The following is a 27768-nucleotide window of genomic DNA, read 5'->3' on the forward strand; positions in this document are numbered from 1 at the left end:
CTGCATGTGTCCTGCAACACAAGTGCTAATGCACTTCTCGGAAGAAACAATGCACTAAGAAAAATAAGGAACCTGCAAAATATGCTAAACTTTTGGCTAAGAGAATGAAGCCAAAGAAAAACACCAGGAACAGATTGCAAGAGATGTAATGTAGCCTGTCCTCGCTGAAGAGCTTCTACTTCAAAGATCGAGTCCAGTTAAAAACAAGTCTTTAAAAGGAACAAATAAATAATTCCTTGAAAAAAGGGTATTAAAAATGTCTACTAAAAGTAAAAAGAAAAAATGGAAGCACCGTGGACAAATAAAAAAATAAAGATAAAAAATATTCCAGAGAACCCGAACAGATTCTGTCACTCTATTCAAGATGCCCTATAACTCTGTGGCCCCTGGAGGTTTCCCCCCCAGCCCCAACAAAAGTCATTTTAGGAAGATGAAGTATTGGATTATCAGTCTTGGTTTCAGTTTGGAGAAGAGTAGTTGCACATGGGAGGTGAAGCACTAAAGCATGTGGACTATGTCTCCTGTTCTTAAGCAGGTGTGGTACGCCGCTATACTTTGGAATTGGTCTAGGCAGGGTCTTCCACCCTCTCTTAGGTTCTTCATTGTACGTCATACGATGTTCTGGAATTCTCTCTCAAGTACAGATCTGTGCTGTGGAGGATTACTGCCTTCTTGCCACCATGCCCAGCTACTGCCATGTTTTGATACACATGCATATTGTATTTCAAATCTGCTCTTGAAACATTTTACTATTTCTATGTATTCGGGTTATTCAACTTTAACTTTGTGAGTTTATATCCTTGATCAACCCTTCCTTAACCTTCTTGAAGCTCCCTTCTTGCACCACTATTGTACTCTCAGTTTCTGTAAGAGAAACATTTAAGATTCTATGAGTGTGATCATGTGGTACTTAATCTTTTGGTGCCCATCTTCATATAATATAAAGATATTCAGTTTTACTCTTACTGTTTGTTACAAAGGAAAATTTTTTTTTTAATGGCTGAATAGCATTCATTGTGTGGAGGTCACTTTCTTAATCAGTTCAATTGAATAGTTCAGTTGCTTCCAATAGCTAAGTATTTTAAATTTACTTTTAAACAAAAGACTTATGTACTAAGCTAAATGTACTGGTTTGCCATAGTTGGGCAGCCATTTGGAATGACATCCAAGTAGACCTCTGACACGTTTCATATAAGTTCTTGAAATATCCAATAATTGTTCCTAACTTGATCCAGATTGAATTTTTGTTGTTGTTGTTTGCCGCTGAGACAGGGCTTCTCTGTGTAGTTTTAGAGCCTGCCCTGGCACTTGCTCACATAGGTCCATCTCCCTCCACCTCTCTGTCATTAACGGTATGAACCACCACCACCCAGCAAGGTAATTTTTAATAAAGGGTGTTTTAATTTGGGACTTACTTGTATCACTAGACAGATATCTAGAATATATTTTATATATATGTTTTAAAAAGCAAGACAAATTACTACTAATAGTGTCACTGTAGAAAATAGTTTCTAACCCATCTTTTAACTGTTAAAAATTGATATTTCTATTTTTCAGGGTGACTGTCGTTCCTACAGTTATGTGTGTGGAATTTCCAGTAAAGATGAACCTGACTGGGAATCTCTTATTTTCCTTGCCAAACTTATACCCCGAATGTGTCATAACATTAACAGGTATCTTCTGCATGTGTCAGAGGAGTTGGGTGTGTGTGGATGGTATAATGGAGGATGTGCATTTTAAGGTCTTTGGTTAAAGAAAGACTAAAAGGCTTGATGTACATGTATGTAAGAGATAACAGATGAGGGAGAATGATTCTGTAGTGTCAGCTCTTTGTAGTAATTATGCATGTTGGTTAACTTGCCTTTTTCTTGTGCTTTGGTTATGGTTAGGGGAATATTTAATATTCTATGTTTTGGCTTCATCTCTGTTTGAGTTCCTGCCCTGCCTGCCTTTGGTGATGAACTGTTACCTGGAAGTGTATGAAATAATCCCTTCCCTCCCCAAGTTGCCATTAGTTATGATGTTTTATCATAGTATTGGAAACCCTAACAAAGACAGCAGCAATTGGTGTATACTTGGGCTAGAGAACTAGGTATGTGGCTTTGGACCAGTGATGTTTGTGGTGTTGGCTATTGGAAAGCAAATTTAAATTGGGTAATGTTGAGAAAGGCAGGAAAATCTTTGTTTGGAATTGTGCAATGCTGTACTGTGAAAAAGAGAGAGAATAATTCGGTTAGATTTATTCTCCATGATCTGTTTGTTTAGGAAGCCATGACAGACCATAGGACTTTGAGAATCCCATCAGTACAACCTTGGAACAGCAGTAGTGGCTGCTGGAATTATGGAGTTTATTGTAAAAAGGGCTACTAATGAATAAGAGCCACTGTTTATTACAAAATAAATATCACATTTCTTTTAATGTTTACCATAATGTAGTTTGCATACTAGAGTTCAGATCATAAAAAGCTTACAGGACAATTTTCATTTGACAGATTTAAGTAAAATTGGCTTACAGTAAAGTGAATGTGATCTCTCAAAGTAGCAATCTTACTTCCATAAATACTATTATTCTTTTTGTAAGAGGAGTCTGGACTTCTGATACTCACCTCATCACAAAGATAGAGGATGTTATCTTAGATTGGGTAATATTCAAGTTTCTGTCATGGTTATGTCAATGTGCTTACTAATCCTTGGGAAGTCTCACTGTCTCAGAACCTGTGTGTCTGTCTGTGATGATTAGCCTGTCACAGGCAATGGTTAAAGGTGAGGTAGCATCTGTCTGTATTATTCTTGACTATGCCAATTTAATTAGAATCCCCTGAATTCAAAGTTCTTACTCTTACATACAGAAAGGCAGTTTAGTGTAGTGTGGTTTGTATGTAATATCAAATAGAGGATATTTAACACTTCTTACTAAAAAAAACTCAGTTTAGTTTCAGAAGTGCTGATTAAGTCCTGTTTTATAGTTTTTTTCTTTCCAGTTTTCTCATGAATATTACTTGCTTAACCAACATGAATTGCTTAGACTTCTTTTGTCTTTAGTTTGCTACAAAAACTTGAAATGTACTTGTTTGTGTGTGTGTGTGTGTGTGTGTGTGTGTGTGTGATTGGTGTATTAAAAGATAAGGAGAGAGTTGGGAAAGCCAGACTTCCAAATTCATGGGAACAAGCAACCCAGAACTGTACTGAGGTGAACCAAAGTCCCAACCACAATTTCTCACATTAGAATGTTTTCTCTGATGTTTTTTCATCTAGAGTTGTCTATATCTTTGGCCCACCAGTTAAAGAACCTCCTACAGACGTTACTCCCACTTTCTTGACAACGGGGGTGCTCAGTACTTTGCGCCAAGCTGATTTTGAGGCCCATAACATTCTCAGGGAGTCTGGTAAGTGGCTCATTGTGTCATCACTGTACACTATAACAACATTTTCAGATGTTTGACCTTAATTTCTAGTAGTAGGATATAGCTTTTGCTTTTTCTTATGGTAGGTTCCATAATGTTGCCTTTCAAATATAATTAATTTATCTTTGCGGTCATTTACAGACAGACACCCAGAGTAGAAAACAAATGTGTCTCACCATATATTTATTTCCAGCTGCTGAGGTGGACCACAGCAGTGCTCTTCTTGTTTCAGCTTGCAGACAAATGTTGTTGTTGCTGCCTACATGCTGTTGTACTTTTAACATTTTCAGGGGATTTTGTTGATGATTTTTCTATTGAAGTGATAGCTGGACCCCTAAACACAAGAAAGGTGTGGTGTACCTCATCTGAAGATCAGTGTGTTAAATTAAGTCAAGGCAGGTGTCATAGTTCCATTGGTTGTGAGTTCCATGTTGATGGATCTAAAATAAATCTTAAATTAGGTGTCTTTAAACAGAAATATACTTTAGCTTGGTTTTGCATAGACTAAAATTTGACTGGAGGTTTATAGGAACCTATCTTTATATTTCCTCTAGGAAAAGTGGGCTGGTGTTTACAGTATAGAATGTGGGACTACCTAGATAACAAAAATTTATTCTCCCTTCGTGTTTGTCTCTCATAGCTGCAATATTGCCTTATTTTCTTTTGTGATGAGCTCTCAGTATACAGTTTGGGTAGCTCTCACATTGGAAGTCTCTGTCTCTGTCTCAGCCTCCCACATGCTGAGAGTACAGATTTGAACTATCACATCTACATAAAATCCTGTTGCATTCACTTTCAGTGCTTAAGAGCATTTGAATTCATGTGTGATGAGTGTCTTAATGTTTGCATGTAGTAGGAGGAGAAAGATGGAGAGATGCTGGAGATGCTTTGTAGGGGTTTCTTGAGCTAGTTTAGAATATTTTCCCATAGTGTGGTGATGATAAACACTATGTGTTCCTTTCTCTAGGGTATGCTGGGAAAATCAGCCAGATGCCAGTGATTTTGACCCCATTACATTTCGATCGAGATCCACTTCAGAAGCAGCCTTCATGCCAGAGATCTGTGGTTATTCGAACCTTTATTACTAGTGACTTCATGACTGGTATACCTGCAACACCTGGCAATGAGATTCCTGTAGAGGTAATTTATGATACTTTTTCTAATATACCTGTCAGTGTCTCATACTACATAGTACAGTGTCACAGATAGGCTGTGACAAAGTTTATGTTTTTTGGCTTGATTCTTTATAAAATTGATTCTCTCATTTTTCCTTTCTGCCTCCACTTAATAGTATAGCTGAAAGGGACTTTAAAATCTAATACACTTCCTGATGTCTGCTCATTCTGATTATTACAAAGAAAGTAAACGAGTCCCACTGACTTTAACTGCTATAAATAGTTTTCTTAAAGGACATAGTCCTAGGAGTTGGGCTTTTTAAGAAATAAGAATGAGATTTGATGGTATTAACAATTATATTTTTTAATTTAAAGATGGAGTCTTATGTATCTTAGGCTGTTCTTGAACCTCTAGATGAGGATGATATTGAACTGATTCTCCTGTTTTTTCCTAAGTGCTGGGATTCTAGGCATGTACCACCTTGATGGGGATTGAACCTAGAGGGTCTTATGCATGCTAGGCAAACACTTCTAGCAATGGAACCCTACAATTCCTCTTTTTTTTTTTTTAAGCACTTTCCTTATCTTTCTACCAAAGTATGCAAAGGAGTTATTTATACAGCAGCAGGTGAAAAGTTGAACTGAGACTTTAATTAGTTGAACTCTTTTAGTGCACTAACATGGGGCTTAGGAAGGGTCCTGCTGGGTGGCAGGTTGGGGAATGTTTAGCATCTGTTTTTCTTAAGGCCACATTTGTCAGATCTTCAAGGCAGTCAAGTGATCAAGCTGTCCTTGACAGAGGTCATTATTAGAGTGCTTTGTGTGATATTTCGTAGTGTTGGAGTTGTATGTTTAAGCCATAGATAATTTATGAAGTATTGCATTAACATATAAAGCGACATGCTTGGATGCTATTGCAGTGTCAAATACTTTGAGGAGTACTGACTTTCAGTCACTGTTCCTATAGGGAGAATTGGATTACTTAAGTTTATGTAGAGCCATCCCTCTTATGTGAAGAATAATAGCCAAAGTAGTTCATTTTAATTTTAAGGTGCAAGTATAAGCCCTGTAGGATTATTGAACATGCAGTGGATTCTCACTCTTCTTGTAATCTTTGTTTTGCAAACAGGTGGTGCTAAAGATGGTCACTGAGATAAAGAAGATTCCTGGAATTTCTAGAATTATGTATGACCTAACATCAAAGCCCCCGGGAACCACTGAGTGGGAGTAATAAATGTGTTGTTGAAGAAGTGTGTGCAATGGAGGCTCATTAAAAACCACTAGTCAATGACACTGTGAAAAATGTTGCTGAAGCAGCTACTTCATACCTGAGTTCTCATAGCAGCGACACACAGCTTAAGTTTGGAGCTGAGAATGATCAAAAGGGACTGAAGAGTTTGTATGAATGGGTAAATAGTCAAGGCCCCATTGCCCCAATGCAGACAGATGGCTCTTGCTTTTGCCTCACTTCTTATTTATGAACTCTTGATGTCTGTCTATGATGATAGGTGACTGTGGCTTCTGTCTGCTTCCTATTAGAAATATCCTTTAATTACCAGTGTGATTTATTATGTGTACCTTTTGGAGAATCTGAATTTTCCCATAAGTAATTTCTCCAAAGGGTGAGAAAGTGCTGTATATAGCATAGAAAGATATAAGAAAGCTGTTCAGACACTTTTAGGGTAGGGTACTAATGGAAGTAAAATGTCAGATGCTTCAAAGTTGTAAAATACCAGGAGTTTATTATGGGAGTACTTAGAGTGTTATGATGTCACAGCCATGGCAGGAAGGAATTGAGTGCTATCAGTCTTTCAACCATGTTTCATACTTTTAACTGTCATCTTGTTACTATAAGCAAGGAGCTTTATCCTCCCAGCCTGTGTCACCTGATTCTATAGCTGTGTAGAAAGAATTCACACTTTTCCTGAAAGAGGCTGTCTCAGAAAAGGTGAAGATGAGAAGTTGCTCTTTTTGTTTGCCTGGCCAGAGAACTAGGTCACAGAAGCCATGATTTGTTCCCACCACATACAAGTGGGAGAGGAAATGTTTCTATTACGTAGGAAAAAACTGTAAAACGAGATACCTAGGTCTGATCCATGCTACCCTGTGTAGAAGTCTTGACTGATGTAAGGTATTTGCCAGTCCCCTTTTTCTACTTACTAGCTTCTGGAGAGGGTTCATGGCCAGTGCAGGACTTAGTGCCATTTCTAACAGTTCCTTACAGGCTCTTTATGACAGTCTTTCAAGCCTGAAAAGGGGAGTAAAAATAGTTAAATTGTAAAATATTACCATGTTTTCTTACCCACCTTTACCTAAGGTTGCTGTCTTATTTCTCTGACTAATTTCTATTTGGTATTCAGCGTTAAATGAGGCTATATGGCAGAAGTCATCTTGCCTGGCTAGTCCAGAGGATAGCCAGAGACTTCTGCTGAACCAAGAGGGAAAGATCCCTCTGTAACAACAGACAGCCAGACCTGAACAGAGTATTTTTCTTATACGGAAAGTCAAGTGTTCATTGTCTGTCCTCGTGAGGAAGCTCTCCCGGTGGACTTCTAACAGGAAGATGATAGATTTAAGCAGATTGAGAGTTGTGTTATTTCTGAATGGGAACTAGCAACTATAAAATGCTTAGCAAGGTGTCAGTATGTTTGATTACATGAAAAACCTTCCTATTGTAGCAAAAATGTCTGTGATGTAAACAGCAGTTATTAGGGAGGTTATGAATGTTTTTTCCCTGAGGTATTTGTGCCACACTGCTTATTGCCATGATCTATATAAAACTAATTAGTGATCACGTACATTTAGAAGTGCTGCTCATTTGTAATCTTTGCATTCTGGACATTGGTGATGTATGTGATATTCAAATCTTAGAGAGATTGGAGTTAAAATGTATTTAGTATTTTTTTAATACATTCTCTTAGACGTTTTTTTATGTAGTCCGTACTCTGAAAAAATTTTTTTTCTCCAAAACATACCTGCACATGACATAGAAACTGTCTGGGATTGAAAGATTACTATTTTCATGTTTACTGTGTGTGGTCATGTTTGCCTTGTATAGCTTACTTGATGACATCGCAGTACTTCATCTGAACTACTGAAAATAGTTACAGTGAAGGACACAAGCTCATCTTGGAAATGGTTACTAGTGACTTTTAAGAACCAACTGCCAAGTTTTCTTGGATGTAGCCATCCTTCTATTAAGTGTAATCTAGGCCTCAAATCATATGATCTTACGTGTTGTTTGCTTTTTTCCTTAGACTTTGTGCATAGTCACAGTTATAACTTGATAGCCTGGGCTGTTTTGACATATTCCACTACTTACTTGGGACACTTCTCTATGTAATTGTTTTTTGTTTCTTTATAACTATTAGAGGAAGTGAGACCAGTGAAAATGTAATTTATTCTAAAATGTGCAGACCAGGAAATTTCAACAACCAAACAAATAAATCCTTGCCTTGTCTTAATGGATCTGTCAGTGATGGTCAGTTGTTTTGGATGTAATAATAGCCTGACATAATTTCTGAGGACAAGTTTTTATATGTTTCTTAGTAATAGGATTGTACAGTTCTTTCTCTTTATCTTGGAGTAGCTGCATACAACCGTAAATCATAAAAGTTGATTTCCCTGTTGTCTTTGCATTTAGCTACAGATGGTCAGTTTTAGTGAATTCTACATTAAGACTGAGAGTATCATTTGAAATAGGAAACACTGTCTATCTTGCTTTTTGCCTTGCTGTTAAGTAAATATGTGGACCTAGACTAGTCATGTTTAATCCATTTGCCATGTCTTATGAAGTTTCAACATCACACCTAATCCTGAATATATTTTCTGCCACTTTGAAACAATTTATGTAGCTCAGCCTCAAGTTCCTCATGTATTTGAGGATGGCCTTGAACATCTGACCTCCACTTCCTAGTGCTGGAATTAGAGGTGCCCAGTTTATGCTTTGCTGGTGATTGAACCCAGAGCCATGTATATGCTTAGCAAGTACTTTATGAACTGAGCCACATGCCTAGGTGCATTCTTGTTATAAACAACAACAACATCATAACAGGAGACAATGGAAAGACTTATAAATTTTTAAACATTAAGCACAAACTCCTATTCACCCACCACCATCACTGCCAGCTAAAGAACCATTAAGATTTGGTCATGTCAGATTGTTGAAAATGCTCATCACAGTGTTTGCAGGGCAGGGCTGCCAGAATGTGTTTCAGCTTTGACAGCAAATAGTATGCAAACTATTAATTATTGGCAGAGCAGGAAGTGGAATTCACACTTTCTGATTCTGTGTTGAAAAGGTAGACTTCGTTGGTACAACTAATCAGAGATCAAGTGCTGTTAGAGCACCCAAGTATTACTTGGGTGCTGGAGGCCCTGTCCCATTACCTCTCACAAATGTTACCATATCTGAACATTTCTCACTCTCAGTGTTCTGAAACAGTGTTCTCTTGCATGACAACATCCCTCACCTCTCTTCTCTGAGAATCTCCAGAGTGCTTTTGGAAGGCAAGCCTTCATGGTTGCCTCAGTGGTGGGTAGGGTACTCCTTTAATTGGTCCAAGTCTAGATTTAACTGGAAACTGAGTACAGGTTAAATGGACTTGAGAATTCTCTTTTGTCTTAATTGAAATATTTGTATCAGGTGGCAGAGGAAAACTTACCACATGAGGCTTTTGTTGTAATAATGGCTTTATGAACATTTAACAGCTAGATGAGGAGTCCCCACAATGTGTAGACACACTATGTACATAAGAGTCATATTCCATGGAAATCTTGATCCCAGTCATGGTTGTTGTTGTCTAAGGAAGTAAACAAACACTCAGATGTGACTAAATTAGAGTAGGGTGGGGATGATTCCATCCCTAGTTTTAAGTTTGTCAGTGGGAAGAAATTACTACTAAGGGATATAGCCAGTCTCTTGTTAGAGTTTAAAGAGTTAGTCTGACAGGTGAGGAATGAAGATTGGAGTCTTGCTGAGATCCTCACTAAGTTCAGATCTCAGGACCACATTTCTGGATCTGATTGCATCTATACTCCAGATGTCAGGCTTACTAGCCTATGTGAGGATCTGTCCGACAGCTGATGCTTTTACCCATGTGAGAGGTGAATAAGCAACCTCGTGGACTCTCTTTCGTCACACTCCTAATTTTCTCTTGAAGATATCTACCCCTGTGTTGTAGCCATCTCCAGTTCTGAGACCCCTTTGTCATGAACTGAGTTATTCCTGAAAAAGCTTTGGGAGCTGTGCCAGGTGGTTATTAGCTGTTAAAACAAGAGATGCCTTCTCAGTTGGAGTCAGCAACAGTACTGTTGTAACTTACCTATTAAAATAGTTGTTTCCTGTGAACCTTGTAAATAATGTTATATTCAGAAGCACCAAAATACGAATTGTCTAGAAACCTGAATCTCCAGTAATCTAGTGAAGTTACATACCTCTGAAGAACATATTCTTAAGGAAGTTATGTCTTCTGTGGCTATTACAGCCTTGACATTTAAATGAAATGAGTGTAAACATCCTCTAAACATATTTTTTTTTATTGAGCAATATTTTATTAATTGAAATGAATAGTATGGTTTTTGTGAATCAGTCACTATGTAATTGTTAGTGACATGGTCTTTCATGTTGCAATGATTTGGTTATAAAACCAATTTGCTAAGTTAATATGCAATTACTTCAATCTCTTTTCTTTAGTAAACTTCATAAAAGAGGAAATGATTTCATAATTTGTTATTAAGTCTTGGTGTTTACAAAAATGGGAAGCAAGAGCAAAGAGGACAGATTGTCAAGAAATTGCATGTTATTAACAGGTCTGGGCAGTAAGCTTAATCAACTCCCCTTAGGTATGTAGGAACATGTCAACATCTTGTTCAGTGTTAACAGTGGATACAATCTTTGGGTATCTTCATTAAATGATCAGCTGAAAATGTTTATATGTGTACTTCTGAAATTAGTGACAAATATGATATTCTGAATATTCATCTTATGTAAGTGTTTAGTTTCTCACAATATAGATTACCCTTACTAATCTCTTTTGTAGTGCTGGGAGTTATACCCAGTATGTTTGGCCTGATATACAAGCTTTTGTCTACAGAGCTACATCATAAGTGTTGTGGTCTTTTCTTGTTGGAACTGTGTCATGTACAGTACAGAGCCATCTTGTTCAGAGAAGATTAGAGGAAATCATGGGCAGAAACATGGTTGAGCTGATGCTTCTGACAGCCACAGGGCTCTGCTGTGGTTGTGTTCCAGTCAGTGACCAGGGATGGCTGTCTGCTGTCTCAGAAATGAGTGCACTGAACTTTATTTTGAGAAGCCTTACTATTTTACTGCAGCTTAAAGATGAAAAATGTTTTGAGTTTAAATTTGAAGATTTCACAAATCAAAATTGTCATTCTCCATTTAAAAAAATACTACATTTAACACCAGGGTAAGTTTTTTGTTCATTTTGTAATATTTGTGACTTATATTAAGGAGTTTATGTCAATTAGATCCTAAGAAACGAATCCAGGCATCCTAATCTAACCTTGATACTATGTTTAATCTTTAGAGTGCTATGCCTGTGTCACATCATTGCCAAATTTCTCTTTAAATTAATGTTAGTGAAAACCACTTAAAAATTCCCACTTAATGTGGCTATGTAAAATGGTTGAAAACACAAGAGCCTTTTGTCAAGTTGCCTTTGTTTAATTACATTACAATGATTGTCATTTACTCTAAGAAAAAAATGTTTGTGGAATAAAAATGTATTTAGTTAAGTGCAAGAAATTTACATCTTGTGATTCTTTCCAATGCAGCTTCTGTTTGATTATGTGTGATGAAGACATAATAAATTGAATTAGATTTTTATAGCATTTTATTGGGGAGTACCAAGAATTACATACTTGCATGGACACACATATTTAGTGACAGTGTGTTCAACAAACTTCTCTAAAAATTTGGAAATTGTTAAACAAAAAGAAAATGTAACAGTTCAATTCAGATCAGGCTCCTATTTTTGTTATCAGGTTGAAAGATGAGAACTTAGTGACTGAGTAACCATGTGATACACAACTGGTGGTTCCCAAAGTTGCTAATCAGTTGGCAGATTTTTCAGATGATGCCATGCTTTTGTTCTGCTGTCTTTCTAACTTGTTTTTGCTCCAATTTTTTGCTGAAAGTAAAACAACAAACTATTAATTCATTATTGGATAAGAAACTTTGTTTTTGTGAGGCAAGGTTCCCATGTAGCCTAGGCTGGCCTGGAACTGGTTATATAGCCTCAGTCTAGCCTTGAATTCTTGATCCTCCTATCTACCTGCACCTCCCCAGTACTGGATTCACAGGCCAGTGCACTTGTGAAACATGTGGACTGATATCATGCTTTCCTTTTTTCTGATCAGGCTCTTTCTACTCTGTAGAAAGGTAGATGTAGAGGGGTTTCTAAATGGCTAGGAGTTCTGTTTACTAAATGACATTTCTGTCTTTATCTTATTTGGGATAGAGTGGGGATAGGGAGCAGTGTTGAATTACACCCAACGCTATTGATTAAGGCAGGCAATGTTTCTGTGTGAACTTGGAATATGCATCTTAATGTCAGCTGTTTGAGAAAGGCTTTATGTACAGAAAAAGAAAAAAAGGTTCATCTTTTGTGTTCTCAACCAGGGTTGATTACTAGTGGGGCATGTGTATCTTTTGGGTCCACATCTTATCAAGCCATTGCAATGTCATGCTGATTTTTGTAGTACCTTTTCTGAGACACAGAATAGCACTATTTGTATTTGGAGCTGCTGAGCAAAGTTATTGAGTTCTATGTGCTCATTAAAGCTTGGCCACTTCTTTTTAGAACCATAGGAAGACAATGAAGCCTGAATCCTAGTCCTCAGGGACAGTGAACTCAGAAGCAGCAGACTGGAAACAAAAAAAACAAAAACAAAGAAGATGCCATGGAGAAGACAAGTAGCTATACCCATGCCATTTATTGTGGGGATAAAAGACAGTTTTTTTGTTTGTTTGTTTGCTTGTTTTGTTTTCTGCCTCCACAAACTTTGGTTATAGGTTATAGTTAACAAGTTTACATTTGCTGTATAGAAGAGCCTTTCTTTAGCCAGGAACCCTTCTCCTTGGGGGAAAATTAAATGTGTGAGCTTTAAGTCACAGTCAAGTGTCTGAAGGGTTCCATATAAATTTTCATCTGGAAGTTTTGCAAATGTTTGATCTACCTACTGACAGTTTACAGAATGTGCTAAAAACTATTATAGTGTTTCTAAATAATGCTCTAAATAGAACTCTGCTTGAAGATACTTTTTTGTTTGCATTTTTAAATTAAAAACTTTAAATTTATTTTACATACCAACCACTGTTTCCCTTCTACTCTCTTCCCATTCCCTCTCCCTACCTCCTTTATACACCACCCCCCATTCACTCCTCAGAAGAGGAGAGGTTTCCCATTGGAGGAAAGCATGGCCTATCTAGTTGAGCCAGGACCAAGCTCCTCTTTTTCCTACATCAAGGCTGAGTAAGGCATCCCACCATAGAGAATAGTAAAATGGTAGCTCATGTGCCAGGGAACAATCCTGGTCCCACAAACAGACCAAACTACACAACTCAACCACATGCAGAGGTGCTAAGTCAGTACCATGCAAGCTCCATAGCAGAGTCCATGAGCTCCCATGAGCTCAGGTCATCTGTCTCTATGGTATCTTGATCCAGTCTTGCTTGTATAATTCCTCCTCCTTCTCTTCAACTGGACTCTTGGTGCTTGGTCCATTGCTTGGCTGTGGGTCTCTGTATCTGCTTCCATCAGTTACTGAATGAAAGTTCTATGATGACAATTAGGATAGTCACTAATCTGATTATAGGAGAAGGCCAGTTCAGGCACTCTCTCAACTGTAAGAGTAAGTGTAAGAGTAAGTGAGTAGCCTTGAATGCATTGACAGAAGAGACTACTTCTAGAATATAACACCAGTAGCAAAAACACTGAGATAAACTATATATGGGACCTCCTGAAACTGAAAAGCTTCTGTAAGGCAAAGGACATTGTCAATAAGACAAAATGGCAGCCTACAGAATGGAAAAAGATCTAGGGTATCTGACAACTTCACACAGACATACATGCAGGGAATACACCAATACACATAAAATAAAAAATTCTAAAAAAATGAAAAAAGCTAGATACTAAAATAACAAATAATCCAGTTAAAAATGGGGTACAGATTTAAACAGAATTCTCAACAGAAAAATCTCAAATGGCCAAAAGATAATTAAAGAATTGTTCAACATCCTTAGCTATCAGGGAAATGCAAATCAATACTGAATACAAATCTTATACCTGTCATAATGGCTAAGATTAAAACGCTAACAACAACCTATATTGGAGAGGATGTGGAGTAAGGGGGACACTCCCCCACTGTTGGTGGGAATGTGAACTTGTACAGCTACTTTGGAAATCAGTATAGTGGTTTCTTAGAAATTGGGAATCAATCTACCTTAAGACCCAGGGTGTATATCCTTGGGCACATACCCAAAGGATGCTCCATCAACCATAAGGATATTAGCTCAACTAGTTCATAACAGCATTATTCATAATAGCCAGAACCTGGAAACAACCTAGATGTCCCTCACCAGAAGAATGCATAAAGAAAATGTACATTTACACAATGGAGTACTACTCCAGTAAAAAAAAAAAAAAAAAAAAAAAAAAAAAAAAAAAAAAATTAATAACATCATGAAATTCACAGGCAAATGTATGGAACTAGAGAAAACCATCCTGAGTGAGGTAACCCAGACAGAAAGACAAACATTATATATACTCTTTTATAAGTGAATATTAGCTGATAAGTAAATGATAATCATATAACAATCCACAGACCCAGAGAAATTAAAGAGGAAAGATTTGGGGGGGGGGCACATGGATGTCCCTGGGAAGGGGAAATAGAATGATTTTGTGGGTGCACTGGGGGCAGGTGAGGATGCTAACAGGAGGGATCAGGTGAGGAATAGAGGGAGAGAATACAGGGAGAGACAAGAGGACTAGGGGGCATTTGGGACATGATGTGGAAACCTAGTGCTGTGGAAACTTCCTGGAACCTATGAGGTGACCCTAGCGAGGACTCCTAGTATAATAGAGGATATTGAGCATGAACTGACCATCTTCTGTAACCAGCATAGTCTTCCACTGTGGGACTGGGACACTAGCCCGGCAGTAAAACCTTTGACCCACAACCTGTCCTTCCTACCAGGTGTTATGGGGCATTGGTGGTTCAGAGTTTTGGAAGTGACCAACCAATGACTGGTCTAACATGAGGCAACCTATGAGAGGGAGTCCATACCAATACTGCCGGGATGCTCAGGAACCTGGGAAGACCTAGGGTAGAACCAGACTGTACTAATAAAAGGAAAAAAGTCAAATTCCTAATGATATTCTGTTATACTCACAGATTAGTGACTAGCCCAATCATCATTACAGAGGCTTCCTCTGGCAGCTGATGGGAGCAGATGCTGAGACCCATAGCACATTAGGAGGATCTCAGGGAACTTTGCAGAAGTGGGAAGGAAGGATTGTAGGAGTCAGAGGGGTCCAGGACACCTGAAGAACACAGAATCAACTAAACAGGACTCATGGAGGACTCACAGAGGCTGTGTGGGGCTGCACTAGGTCCTATGCATACATGCTGTGGTTGTTCAGCTTGGGGTTTTTATGAGAGTGCAGGTGTCTCAGACACTTATGCCTGCTGTTGGGATCCTTTTCCTCCTATTGGGTTGCCTCATCCAGCCTTAATATGAGGGTTTGTGCCTAGTCTTATTGCATCTTGTTATGTGATTTTCAGTTGATATCTCTGGGAGGCCTGCTATTTTCTAAAGGGAAAATGGAGGAGAAATTAATCTGGGGGGGAAGGGGTTGTGTTGGGGGCCTGGGTGGAGTGGAGGGAAGGGAAACTGTGTTTGGGGTGTAGTGTATAAGAGAAGAATAAAGAAAAAGAAAAATTGGGGGACTTGTGATGAAGAGCTTAAACAGGTAGGGGAGGTAATAGAAATGAAATGAGAGAGGGTAATAGAAATGAAAATGAGCAAAATGCTATAACATGTGTGACACTTTCAAAGAATAAGTTAAAAACCTAAAAGAAAAAGAGCCAAGATGGAGAATGGTGTGTTTCACTGGTGAAATTCTTTGATGGTTGATTTCAGAGTGTTTCACTTTTTTTTAGTGAAAATTCAAATTTCTTTTTTGTGAAGGTTGTCTCTGTTAAGATTTTGTTTTTAAACTGTGTGTATATGTGTGGGGTTATGTATGAGTATGTGTGAGTGCAGGACCCTTGGAGTTCAGGGGAGGGTGTCAGACCCTCAAGATGGGGTTACAGGGAGTTGTGAGTCACCAATGAGGGGGTCAGGAACCAAGCTCTGCAAGAACTGTGTGTGCAGTGAACAACTGACTAAAGCCGGGAAACAATGATATTCCACAGTAAAGAATAACATGCTCATTACTCTCCCCTGCTCTCTTTCAAATTCATGGCCTTTTGTTTTACTAATTGGAACAACACTTTTAATAAAAATTGAAACAAGAAAAAAAATGGCTGGTTGTAATTCTTAATTAAAAAATTTAACATTTTTGTCTGCCTCTATTTCTGGTCCATTCCCTTGTAATGCAAAATTAACCACTTCAATCTCCATATAGTTTTTCAATTTTTTAATTTTATCATATTAATTATGTATAGTAATTATCATATTAAATATGTCTGATGTGACAAAATACCATTGTAGACAGAAGTTTCTGTCCCGCAGACCCTTTAGCTCTAAATAAACACAGAAGCTTATATTAATCATAAATTATAATATGCCTATTGCTTAGGCATTTTATTAATAAGTTCTTACAACTTAAATTAACCCATAATTCTTATTTATGTTTAGCCATGTGGCTTGGTACCTTATCTCAGTAAGGTATTCTCTCTCACCTTGCTTCCTCTGCATCTGACTGGCAACTGTGTCTCTGCCTTTCCTCTTCCCAGTATTCTCCTAGTCTGGTAGCCCTGCCTATACTGCCTACCTGGCTACTGGCCAATCAGCCTTTTATTAAACCAATATGAGTGACAAATCTTTACAGAGAACAAGAGCATTATCCCACATCATACCATGACCAGTAACAACATAGAGAGGAAAGAATTTATTTTGGCTTACAGTTCCAGAGGGATGGAGTGGTTATTGTGGTGGGCCAACTCGTAACCCTGGTTCTAGGCCCAGGTAGTGGCAGTGTTGGTCAGGCCTCCAGCTCTCTTCATCCTCACCACCAGGGTGAGTGCTCCTGCACTGCCCCAGCTGGTTCACTCCTTGAATTAATGAACAAGGGGCAGGGCCAGTTCTACTTCCACACCCTCAGGGTGGGCTCTTTCATGCCTATACCATCAGGGGCTCTATTGTGTTGTTCAGGCGAGGTGCAGGGGTCATTCTCCTGCGTGCTGCAGCTGGTGAGGATCAGGAACAGCTCTCCTGCTTTTATGAACTCAGGGCCAACTTTCCCAACTCACCATAGATGGCTAGGGGCAGGGAGTGGGGAATTTGGGGAGGTGGGATATGGGGTAGTGGAGAGGGCATCTCTCCCCCACCCACACCATCACAGGGCAAATGAGGGGCTGGGCCAGATCTCTCTCATGTTCTCACGCTGGTTCACCTGCACCCAGTAGGATCAGCTCTATTCAGCTGCCCCGGTGAGTTGCAGGGCCTACTTTCCCGAGTGCTGGGGCTAGTAAAGAGGAGGGTACCGCCCCCCCACCTCCACCTCGCATGCCCACCACAGGTGGCAGGGGCAAGTGGCCAGGGCAATTTTCTCTCACCCTCACCACCACAAAGAAAAGGGAAATGGTATCGGCTATGCCCCTCTCATGCCCTCAGGACTGGCTTACCCACACCCCTATCTACAGTACAGAACTGCCTAGGGGAGGTTCAGGGCCCATTCTCCCGAGTGCTGCAGCTGGTGAGGGGTTACACTTTTTTTCTTAAGGACAAGATTTAAAAGGTTCTCCATTCCATCGTGTTACTAGATCATGAATGACTCAAAAAAAAAAAAAAAAAATCTCCTTTTAGCTTATTCTGTGTCAGAATACTCCCAGAGTACATCAAATTTGTATGGGTGTCTATTGCATCTGGGAGGAAAGTGCTTTGGAGAAATGTTACATGATAAAGGCGCTACACTGTTTTCAAGATCTAATACTTTGGGCTGTATTCTGAAAATACGAATTTTGTACTTGAAGGAGAGATGTTTGAAAAGGGGACAAGGGGGTAACTGGGGAGGAATAAGAAGAAGGGTAAATTGATCTCTTAAGAGAGGTCTTTCTCTGAGCAGGGGCCAGTAGGAAAGGAAACAGATGGACTAGAGGTGTGGCTCAGCAGTAGAATGGGGGAATACCAGGTATGACAGTAGAAAGGGGGAGTAGACCTACGAAGGGAAAGAGGAGAGGAGTAGAGAGGGAGAGAGGATGGAGGGAGAAAGGGGAGACTTTTTCAGAAGAAACCAGAGCTATGAGTCTGAATCTATAGAGTGGGTGTTGAGAGTATGGATGTGGTATTTAAAGGCAAAGGAAACAGAATGTATGAAATAACTTCATTAAATATATCTGGTAGTTTGTTAGCATCCCAGTCATCAATGAGGTAATGATACCGCTGTCATACTTTTGGTACCTCATGAGGAAGCAAGATGCTTTTCCCCTCAAAGAGAAAACCCCACAGGACTGGCTGCAGCATGACTCGTTGAAGCCAACGCTGCTAGATAAGAGAGGGACAGTTTCTACAAAATAAAATGACTTAATCTCAGAATCCATATTTCTGTCATTTATTTATTACAAAGCATAAGGGAATTTTTAGAAGTTTCTTCTCAAAGGGTTACTCAGCTCCCAGTTCAGATCCACAAATTGCAAATGATTGCAAGGCCTGTGATTGAGACATGAAAATTATGTAACAAGTAGTGGCAAGCCAAGTCCACTGGGACACATACACTCTAACGCTCAATCAAGATGCTTCACTAAAACGTGTGTGATTTCCACACTAGTCAGTTTCTTCAGACACCTTATTAATATGGCCATCAGAACAATATGCTTGGCTCTAGGATTTCTTGTATTTTTATGGGCTGAATTGGGAGCTCAGGACAAAACAACACAGGAACCCCAATGCAGGTTGATGGCCAAGTTTAATTTGTCTGGATATGTAGATGCCAAAAACCATTCACTTGTTATTGCAGGACTGTTTCCTATTCACTCCAGGATCATCCCTCTAGATGAATCTATTTTGGAGCCAGTATCACCCATGTGTGAAGGGTAAGCCATTCTTTAGTCTTCTTTTTTTTGTCAATTTAGACAGTGGGGAGAAGTCTCCAGACATGGGGCTTGGGTCTCCAGCAGGAGTCATTGATGTGGTACAGAATGGTTGCTCCTCACAGAGTGCTCTGTGGTTCAGCAGCAGCAGCAGCAGCAGCAGCAGCAGCAGCAGCAGCAGCAGCAGCAGCAGCAGCATGTAAGAGCTTGTTAGGCATGTAGAGTTAGAGGCTGCTTTCCAGACTTTCAGAATGAGAACCTATGTCTTGAGAAGACGTCTGTCTGTTGATTGATGTGCACACAGAGGTTTGAGAAGGACAGATGCAGAATTATGTAACACTGTAGCTTTACTGTTAATTAGCAAAGATAAACCTCTCTCCAGGAGAAGCACACTGCAGGGGAGACTGATGTATCTGAGCAAGACCTACCCTGCTGGGAGGCTTTTGCCCTTAGTGTTTGCACCTCCAAGTTGCCTTCCTCAGAAAATAGGATCCATGTCTGATAGTAGAATTTTTCAGTAATCAATTGTGAGACATGCAAAGAATGGATAGAACAACTATCTGTACATTACACACACACATACCACAACCACTTTAGTATGAAAAGAATGGCACAAATTGAAGAAAGCAAAGCAAATTACCAACAAGTTATTGTCAGAAAGCAACTTTTTATTTTTACATATATAATCACCTTTAAACAGTTATAATATAACATAAGCATTGTTTTAGCTGGGCCTTTTACCTAACACTAGGCATTTCCATGAAGCTTCATGTGCCTTAGAGTTGTCAGTGTACACTGTAAACATTTAGCAGTTTCTGACAGCTTCACATCTTCACTGATCACAACTTCTTTCCTTTGAAATGTTTCACCCTCCATATTTGAGGCATCATTGTGTGAAGGGTAATAATCACCTCTACATCTTCAGAAAATACAAAGATGTACAATGAATCCCTTCCTCAAGCTGGTGACTGTTTTCCATTCTGATAGTAAAGCAAAGGGAGTGCAGGAAGAAGACCAGATTTTACTTACAAATAGATTATTGTAGAATCAAGTTTTATTTATAATAGGAGTTTTCATTTCTTTAATCCCCAATAATCTGAAATGAACACTTAAGAGTTCACCATAATTTAACACATTGATATTTTATGAATGGAATTACTTAATTTGTTCTTCACCTTTCACTGAAACTTCTTCGAAGGTTACTCTCCCAGCAATGTTAGATGGTAAAGACAATACACAGATTTTAAAATATAAGTTTTTCTCCCTTAAAAATAATGTTACTACATCATAGTTGAAACAGTGGAGATATGTCCTATTTAAAATAATTATGCCCTATTGAAAATAATTCCCTGATTAGGGTTATTTTGGGATTTGTGTAATCATTGAATTAGGATTTGAGTGGCTACATCTTGGTCATATAATGTTAAAAATTACATTTCTTTAAATTGATATTTATGATTATTTCCCACCAGAATCTGTCAATAGTTCCTTCTGTCTACCCATCCCCAGTGTTCTCCAAGCCTCTTCCAGTTTTCCAGGATTCAACTTTTCCTTGCAATGCAATATGAGCTGTTCAAAATCCAGGGTCAAACTAAACAATATTAATTTTATTTTTTGAATCATAAACTTTAAATAATTGTTCAGAACTTCAACTTAGGATTTGGAGAAATTTTATTCTGAAATAAACAACTTTAACACAATAGTAGTTTCAGTAGTCCACTGTTAAAAGTACATAAAACAGGAAGACTGTATATATGAAAAGGAGAAAAGAAAGGAGTATTTAAGTTTTGTTTGTTAGTCATAAAATATGTCTATGATTTCCATGAAATATTGTTAACCTCATAATGAAAATTAATGAATGAAAGAAACTTTACCACAAATCCCATCTTTTTAGTAATTATCCTGTGATGATTTAAAATGATTTCACTGTTAATCCTTAAAATACCTTATGTGCAGCTTTAATTATAGAAAGTGTTTATATTGCCTGTTTCACGTATAATTGTGTTCTTACTACTGCATCATTTTTTTTGGATGATTATTTTGTAATGATGGAAAATATTCTCATACAGTTGAGGTTCTACCAGTTGACATATTAGTTTGTTCCAGTTTTCCAGTAATCTCTGGGGACTGCAGTAATGGTTCATTAGTTAAGAGCATCAGCTGCTCTTCCAGAGGACCTGGGTTCAATTCCCAGCATCCATATGGGAGCTCACAACTGTTTATAAATCTAGTTCCAGGGAACCCTACACTTTCACACAGATATACAAGCAAGTAAAACACCAATAAAATAAACAAACAATTAAAAATCCCTTTGTGTTGCCCTTTGAGGTTAAACAGTTTTCTTTATTAGATTTGCTTTCTCAGCTAACTTCTCAAGGGCTAGAGTTGCTGGTTCAAAGCAGACAAATATTTTTCTAGCTCTTGAAGTGAATAATTTTACTAAAAAATAAAAAAAAAATACTGCAACATTTATTTCAAAAGTTTGATGATGTCACCATTGTTAATCTGGAAACAGCAGCCTGGGCTGGTGCAGCATTTTCTGCTGTAATGTCTGTTGCTGTCTTCTTTCCTTCACTGTGCTGCTCCAACCCAGCCTCCCTTGTCCAATCACATCACTCTTTCCATTCCTTGACACTAACTAATGTATCCCCTTGTTGTAGAGCCTCAACTCATGGGGCTCCTTTTGCTTCTGTGTCATCTTTTAATCCTCAGATGTCTGTGAGTTCCTTCCAGGCTGGATGTCCCTTTGTTCCTCATCTACTCAGATGGCTGCTTTTAGCAAATCTTGTATTGTAACTGTTTGGCTATTTTCCTGATTCATAACCAGGAAGTGTTATACCTATTTTTTCACTGTTGTGTTACACTGTCTTAAGAAACAAAAGAAAATGAAAATTCAATCAAAGTGACATGGAAGAAAATTCCAATGTTCCAAAAGGGTTATTTGATGTTTAGTATTTTTTTTAAATTATTGGATTTATTTATTTCTTATGTTTGAATGTTTTTCCTGCCCTGCATGTATGTATGTGCACAATGTACATGTTTGCAGCCTGTGGAGGCCAGAGTTGGATATCAGATTCTCTAGAACTGGAATTATGGATGTTTGTGAACCTCCATGTGGGTGCTGGGAATTAAACCTGGATGTTCTGTAAAAGCAACAGAGCTCTTAAATTCTGAGCCATCTCTCCAGCTTCCTACTGTTGCGTATTTAATAAAATAATTACTGAAAAGACAAAGTTAAATTTCTACAGAAGACTTTAAGGCATAAAGTCATGTTGGAGTCCTTGCCTTAGGTAAGTTAAAATATGTTTTAACACTGAAGAGAAAAAGAAGAAAATGAAGAGTTACTTGTTATATAGAGGAGGAACTGAAAAAAATGTGGTATTGAACTGCAACACCTATTTTAATGGCTAGAGACTTAAAAGGATGATGTATTGTAATAAATAACCTTCAGTATTAAAAATTAAATTTCAGAAGAAGAATTATGCAATTGGAGATGTATTACACATAATTTTTGTAATGCTTTTTTTGTACTCCTGCTTTAAGTGCCTTAATTATTTTAGTGAATTCCTTAATTGTATAAAATATTTATTATTTATTTATCTTTTGTTTGTTTTTATATGCTGACCACAGTCCTTCCAGCCTCCCCCATCCCCACCCACTCCTCCTCCCCTGTTTCTCTTCAGAAAAGGGCAGGTCTCCCATGGATATAAGGCAGCCATGGTATATCAAGCTGCCCTGAAACTAGGCTCCCTCTCTCCTATTAAAGCTGCATGAGACAATCTGGCAGGAGAAAAGGGCCCCAAAAGCAGACAAGAGTCAGAGACAGCACCTGCTCTCATTGTTAGGACTGCCACAAGAAGTTACAAGTTACACAACTGTAACTTGTAACTAGGTCAGTCCTATGCAGGCTCCCTGGTTGTAGGTTCAGACTCTGTGAGCTCCTATGAGCCCATGTTAGTTGGTTCTATGGGTTTTCTTGTGGTGTTCTTGATACTAGTGGGCCCTACAATTCCTCCTCTTCTTCCACAGAATTCCTGGAGGTCCACCTAATGTTTGACTGCAGGTCTCTGCATCTGTTTCCATCAATTGTTGGGTGAAACCTCTCTGATGACAGTTGGGCTAGGCACCAGTCTGTTCTTCTGACTGCTCTTAATGTATTTTAGTAATTTTTATAATCAATAATAATGTTCAGAAAAACTCAGGTCAAGGTAAGGAGAAGAATCATATGGCCCCAGGGACTTCCCATGAGAGGAGAAAACGAACTGTTGTTGAAGAGAATTCTGACCAGAAGTATATTTTTGTGACAAAGAGATAATTGGCCATCTGAGAAAATAACAGCATATAAAAGATATATATATATATATATATATATATATATATATATATATATATATACACTTGAATATTTGAAGAGTGTAATGCCATGAGAGCCTAGGATTGAGGTACCAGCTGCTGCTTCAGCAGAAAGCTGTAATCACTTTGTAAATGAAGCTCCTTCCCAGGGAAGTCCCTCATTCTCATCCCAACCCCACTCCACCCCAACTCACACTCCCATTCCCATCCATGTCTCCAACACCACTGGTCAGTCACTCATAAAAGCTTTTCCTTTCCAGGTTTAACTTCCGGGGATTTCGCTGGATGAAAACCATGATCCACACCATCAAAGAGATTAATGAGAGGAAGGACATTTTGCCCAATCACACCCTGGGATACCAGATCTTTGATTCCTGCTATACCATCACCAAAGCAATGGAGTCAGCTTTAGTGTTTCTTACAGGACAAGAAGAGTACCAGCCCAATTTTAGAAACAGCACTGGATCAATTTTGGCAGGAATGGTTGGAGCAGGGGGATCATCCTTGTCAGTTGCAGCTTCAAGAATTCTTGGATTGTATTACATGCCTCAGGTATCTCAAAATGTTGTGCTGAGTACTTACTTATAAAGAAATAGAAACAGGGCCTGGAGAGATGGCTAAGAGGTTAAGAGCACTTGCCTTTCTTGCAGAGGACCTAGATTCAGTCCCCAAGACTCATATTGTGGTTCTCAATCTTCTGAAACTTTAGTTTTAGGGGACCTCAAGCCCTCTTTTGTGCACGCAGTGCACATAAACTCATGCAAGCACACACATACACTTAAAAATGGTGGAACTCACTCTTTAATCCCAGAACTCAGGGGTGGGGGTGGGCAGGGGCAGAGGCAGGCAGATCTCTTGAGTTGGAGGCTAGTCTGGTCTACAGACAAATACGGTTATACAAAGAAACCCCATTTTGAAAAACAAACAAAAATGTTTAAAGAATACAGTGTGTGGAAATTGTTAAAAAAATAAGGAGTGCAGGAGAGGTTGAGGTAAGCTACAAAGACATCCTAGGATGAGTGTGACGATGTCCTAAGTGACTCTTCAGCCATGAGAACTGAGGCTTTCTGAGATGTTATTTGGTATTACTCTGCCCACACTGCCCACAACATCCTTCTTGCACTGATGGCATCACCATGTTCCACAGTATTGGATAAACACTTGGTGGTTGATTCATACCTAGAATAAGGCACATGCTTTGGTTTTGGTCTCTGTTGATGCTTGTTTAATCATGACCTAAATCATCATACTCACAATCTGAAATGGGTCTGAGAATTTCAAAGAAAAATGGATATCCTACTGAAAGCTGAAACAACTTTACAGAATATTGCACATGACTGCCATGGCATCAATATGGAGGTCAGAGGACAACTTTAGTGAGTTATTTCTTGCCTTCAACGTAGTTGAGGCAGGCTTTCTCTTGTTATTGTTGCTGTCGAGTAAACTTGAAGCTAAGTGTCCTGAAAGCTTCTGACCAATTCTCCTTTCCCTGCCTCCCGTCTTGCTACAGAAGTGCTGAGATGACAGATGTGTCCCACTACATCTACCTTTTACCTGGATTTTGGGAACTGAACTTAGGTCATCAGGCTTGCATGGCAAGCACTTTCCCTACTGATCCATCTCCCCAGTCCCGTCTTTTCTTCTTAAAATGTTCTTTCCAGTAGATAGCTTCTATGATGTTGCTGCCTGTGTGACTCTAAAGAAGACCTTAAATGTTAGCCAGAAGATTAAGAATAAAACAGAAGGACAAGGAAAGAGGACATAGAATAGATTGACTTCATGAAGGAACAGACAGTTCTGGAACTATGGAATTGCAATACTTGAAGTGATGCATTAGTAACATGATAAAGAGAGTGAGTGATGTGGAGAGTTAAGTTATAGAAATACACAAAAACAGTCACCAACACATGGTGACCTAAGTTCCATTATCAAGACCCAAAAGATAGAAAATACATACAAGGATGACAAAAAGGACTTCTTTGTGTGCATAGTTATAGACATATAAAATGAGAATGTTGAAGAACTTTGTTGTAGAAAATGCTTGCTTAGATCTGAGCTTCTTACGACCTTTGTCAATCTATGTTTTAGTGTCTACTCATGCAGAGGTCCTGGCAGAATGAAATAATAACGAGAAAGATAAAAAAGAAAGAAAAGAACAAAATTAGTTGAAGTGAGACACTTCACAGCATTAAAACGCACCCCTAGTGATTGGATGCAGCTCTGTAGAGCCATGCTGAGTGGGGGTGACTACTTGCTCTGGAGAGGCGAATTTCACGAATTTTGCAAAGAAACCATGCAAAGTAATGCTGCTGCTGGATTTCCTGCTAGGAATTTAGATATGCTCAAGGGCATCGGGCAATGTGCTACCATTGCAGCTCAAATTATTTTTGACCCAGCAGTCTATGCTCAAATTGCTGCTGCTGCTACTAGAGCTTGGAAAGCCCTGCCTAATAAAGCTGCAGGAGATCAACTATCTAAGGTATTGCAGGGACCATCTGAGCCCTATTCAGAATTTGCAGACCGCCTCCTACAGCGTTTTTGGTGATGTTGAAAATGCCATGCCCATGGTTAAACAATTGGTATTCAAAAATGCAAACAAGTATTTTAAAGAGGCTTTATGTCTCCATAAGGCCAAAAGTCTTAATGACTGTATACACATATGTTGGGACATAGATGGTCATTACATTATGGGCCAGGTTATAGCTTCAGTTATGAAAAGAGTTGGGGACAATGGAGGAGCCAGGCCAAAGACTTGCTTTGGGTGTGGACAACCAGGACATTTAAAAAGGAACTACTGTGGCTCCAGAATGTAGTACTCAGTTTCTTAAATGGTCAGATGATGAAGGACATACAGATCTTTCTCAGCCTTTTGTATTAAGTCATATCCCTTATGATATGCTTCAGGCCATTGGAGCCATGCTTACTACTGAGCCTGTTAAAAATATGCTGGCTGACCAAAGTTATGTACAAGGGAAAGGACTGGGTAAATTCCTACAATGTGACCCTCAGTCTGTTGCATCTAAAAATTTAATTATCAAAAGAGCCAGAGATCGCTCTGGGCTGGGAAATTTTCCCTAGGGGCTATTGCTGTGCAGCCTGTTCCCATTCCTATTATCTGGAAAACTGATAACTCTGTATGGGTGGAGCAATGGCCCTTATCTATTGAGAAATTACAGGCTGCACATCAACTTGTAAAGGAACAATTAGAGGCAGGACATATTATTCCTTCAACTTCCCCATGGAATACTCCAATCTTTGTTATAAAGAAAAAATCTGGAAAATGGAGACTCTTACAAGATCTCCGAGCTGTTAATGATTGTATGCAACTTATGGGAGCAACACAACCTGGCTTACCTTCCCCTGTGGGTATTCATCAAGGCTATCATTTATTAGTTATAGACCTAAAAGATTGCTTTTTTTTAGCATTGCTTTGCATCCTCAGGATAGTGAACGATTTGCATTTAGTATCCCTTCTATTAATTTTAAAGAGCCTTATAAGAGGTATCAGTGGGTGGTGTTGCCTCAAGGAATGGCCAATAGTCCCACTATTTGTCAAATTTATGTATCGATGGCCATTGCCCCCATTAGAGAAAAATTCCAATCCCTGTATATTATACATTATATGGATGATATTCTTTTACCTGGCCCAGATTTTAAGGAAGTGAATGAGGCTTTTGGGAAATTGCAACATAATCTTCAACTAGCTGGCTGCACCCAGAAAAGGTGCAACAAGAATTTCCCTATCAATACCTGGGTCATCAATTGCTATATTCTGGTATCAGTCCTCAAAAGATTTCATATATTGGCTCCTTTAGAAATTGCTGCTTATATAGCTCTGGTCTCTCAGGTACAACAATTACTAGCCACACAAAGCCTACTATGAGGGCGCTATCATCCGCTTTTTGTAGGACATTTCCAGAGCACATTCTGATTTGCCTGGCTATCTCAGTCGGTAGAGCATGAGACTCTTAATCCCAGGGTCGTGGGTTCGTGCCCCACATTGGGCGCCATATGTAAGGAATAAGGTTTTTCCGCTTGCTGCCGGTCTTGTCCCGCCGTCGTGCCTGCCCCAATTATCACAACAACATTGATATACTGCTGTTGGCCAGGTACTAGTTTCTTATTGGCTAGCTCTGTCTTAAGTATTAACCCATTTCTATGTATTTCCATGTGGTCTTACCGGAGAGCGGGGACCAACGGTTCTGTTCTCTCCTTTCTCCCCATGCTGACTCCTCCTTCCTCCTTCTTCTTTCTTCCTTGTCTCCTAGTCACTCCTGCCTTTATTCATTAACCAGTATGAGAAACATATTTACAAAATGACATCTCCCATCAAGACACTGTAAGCAAAAGAAACTGGTGCTACCAAATGAATGGGGGGGTGGACTTCTTCCATCATCTTTGTGCATGAGATACTGAAGTTGATGAACAGTCTGGATGTTGTGACTCAGGGGAGTGACCTTATCTCCAGGGAGAATAAAGGAAAGGGAAAATGACCTGACTTTTAGTGTCATTCATGATAAACACTACATTGAATTTTATCAATAGTAGACTGCTCTAACCCCCTTGGAGTTGACAGCACAGACCAAACTTCCATCTGTAGGCCCACTCATTGAATA

The 27768-nt window shown here is 39.0% G+C and overlaps 2 protein-coding genes across 2 annotated transcripts in view; both read left to right on the top strand.

Moving 5' to 3' along the window:
• Gmps (guanine monophosphate synthase) overlaps positions 1-5769 on the top strand; it is a 49477-nt gene extending 43708 nt beyond the window's left edge. The window contains exons 13-16 of the mRNA XM_051198670.1: positions 1558-1673; positions 3256-3386; positions 4372-4544; positions 5649-5769. Of these exons, the coding sequence (XP_051054627.1) occupies positions 1558-1673; positions 3256-3386; positions 4372-4544; positions 5649-5750 (522 nt within the window). The 3' untranslated portion in view covers positions 5751-5769. The remainder of the gene's footprint in view (positions 1-1557; positions 1674-3255; positions 3387-4371; positions 4545-5648) is intronic.
• A 12794-nt stretch (positions 5770-18563) lies between these two features.
• LOC127232568 (vomeronasal type-2 receptor 1) overlaps positions 18564-27768 on the top strand; it is a 29289-nt gene continuing 20084 nt past the window's right edge. Inside the window, exons 1-2 of the mRNA XM_051198665.1 lie at positions 18564-18802; positions 23413-23704. Coding sequence (XP_051054622.1) covers positions 18564-18802; positions 23413-23704 — 531 coding nt within the window. The remainder of the gene's footprint in view (positions 18803-23412; positions 23705-27768) is intronic.

Source organism: Phodopus roborovskii, unplaced genomic scaffold, assembly GCF_943737965.1.
Source record: "Phodopus roborovskii unplaced genomic scaffold, PHOROB, whole genome shotgun sequence".
Taxonomy (NCBI): Eukaryota; Metazoa; Chordata; class Mammalia; order Rodentia; family Cricetidae; genus Phodopus; species Phodopus roborovskii.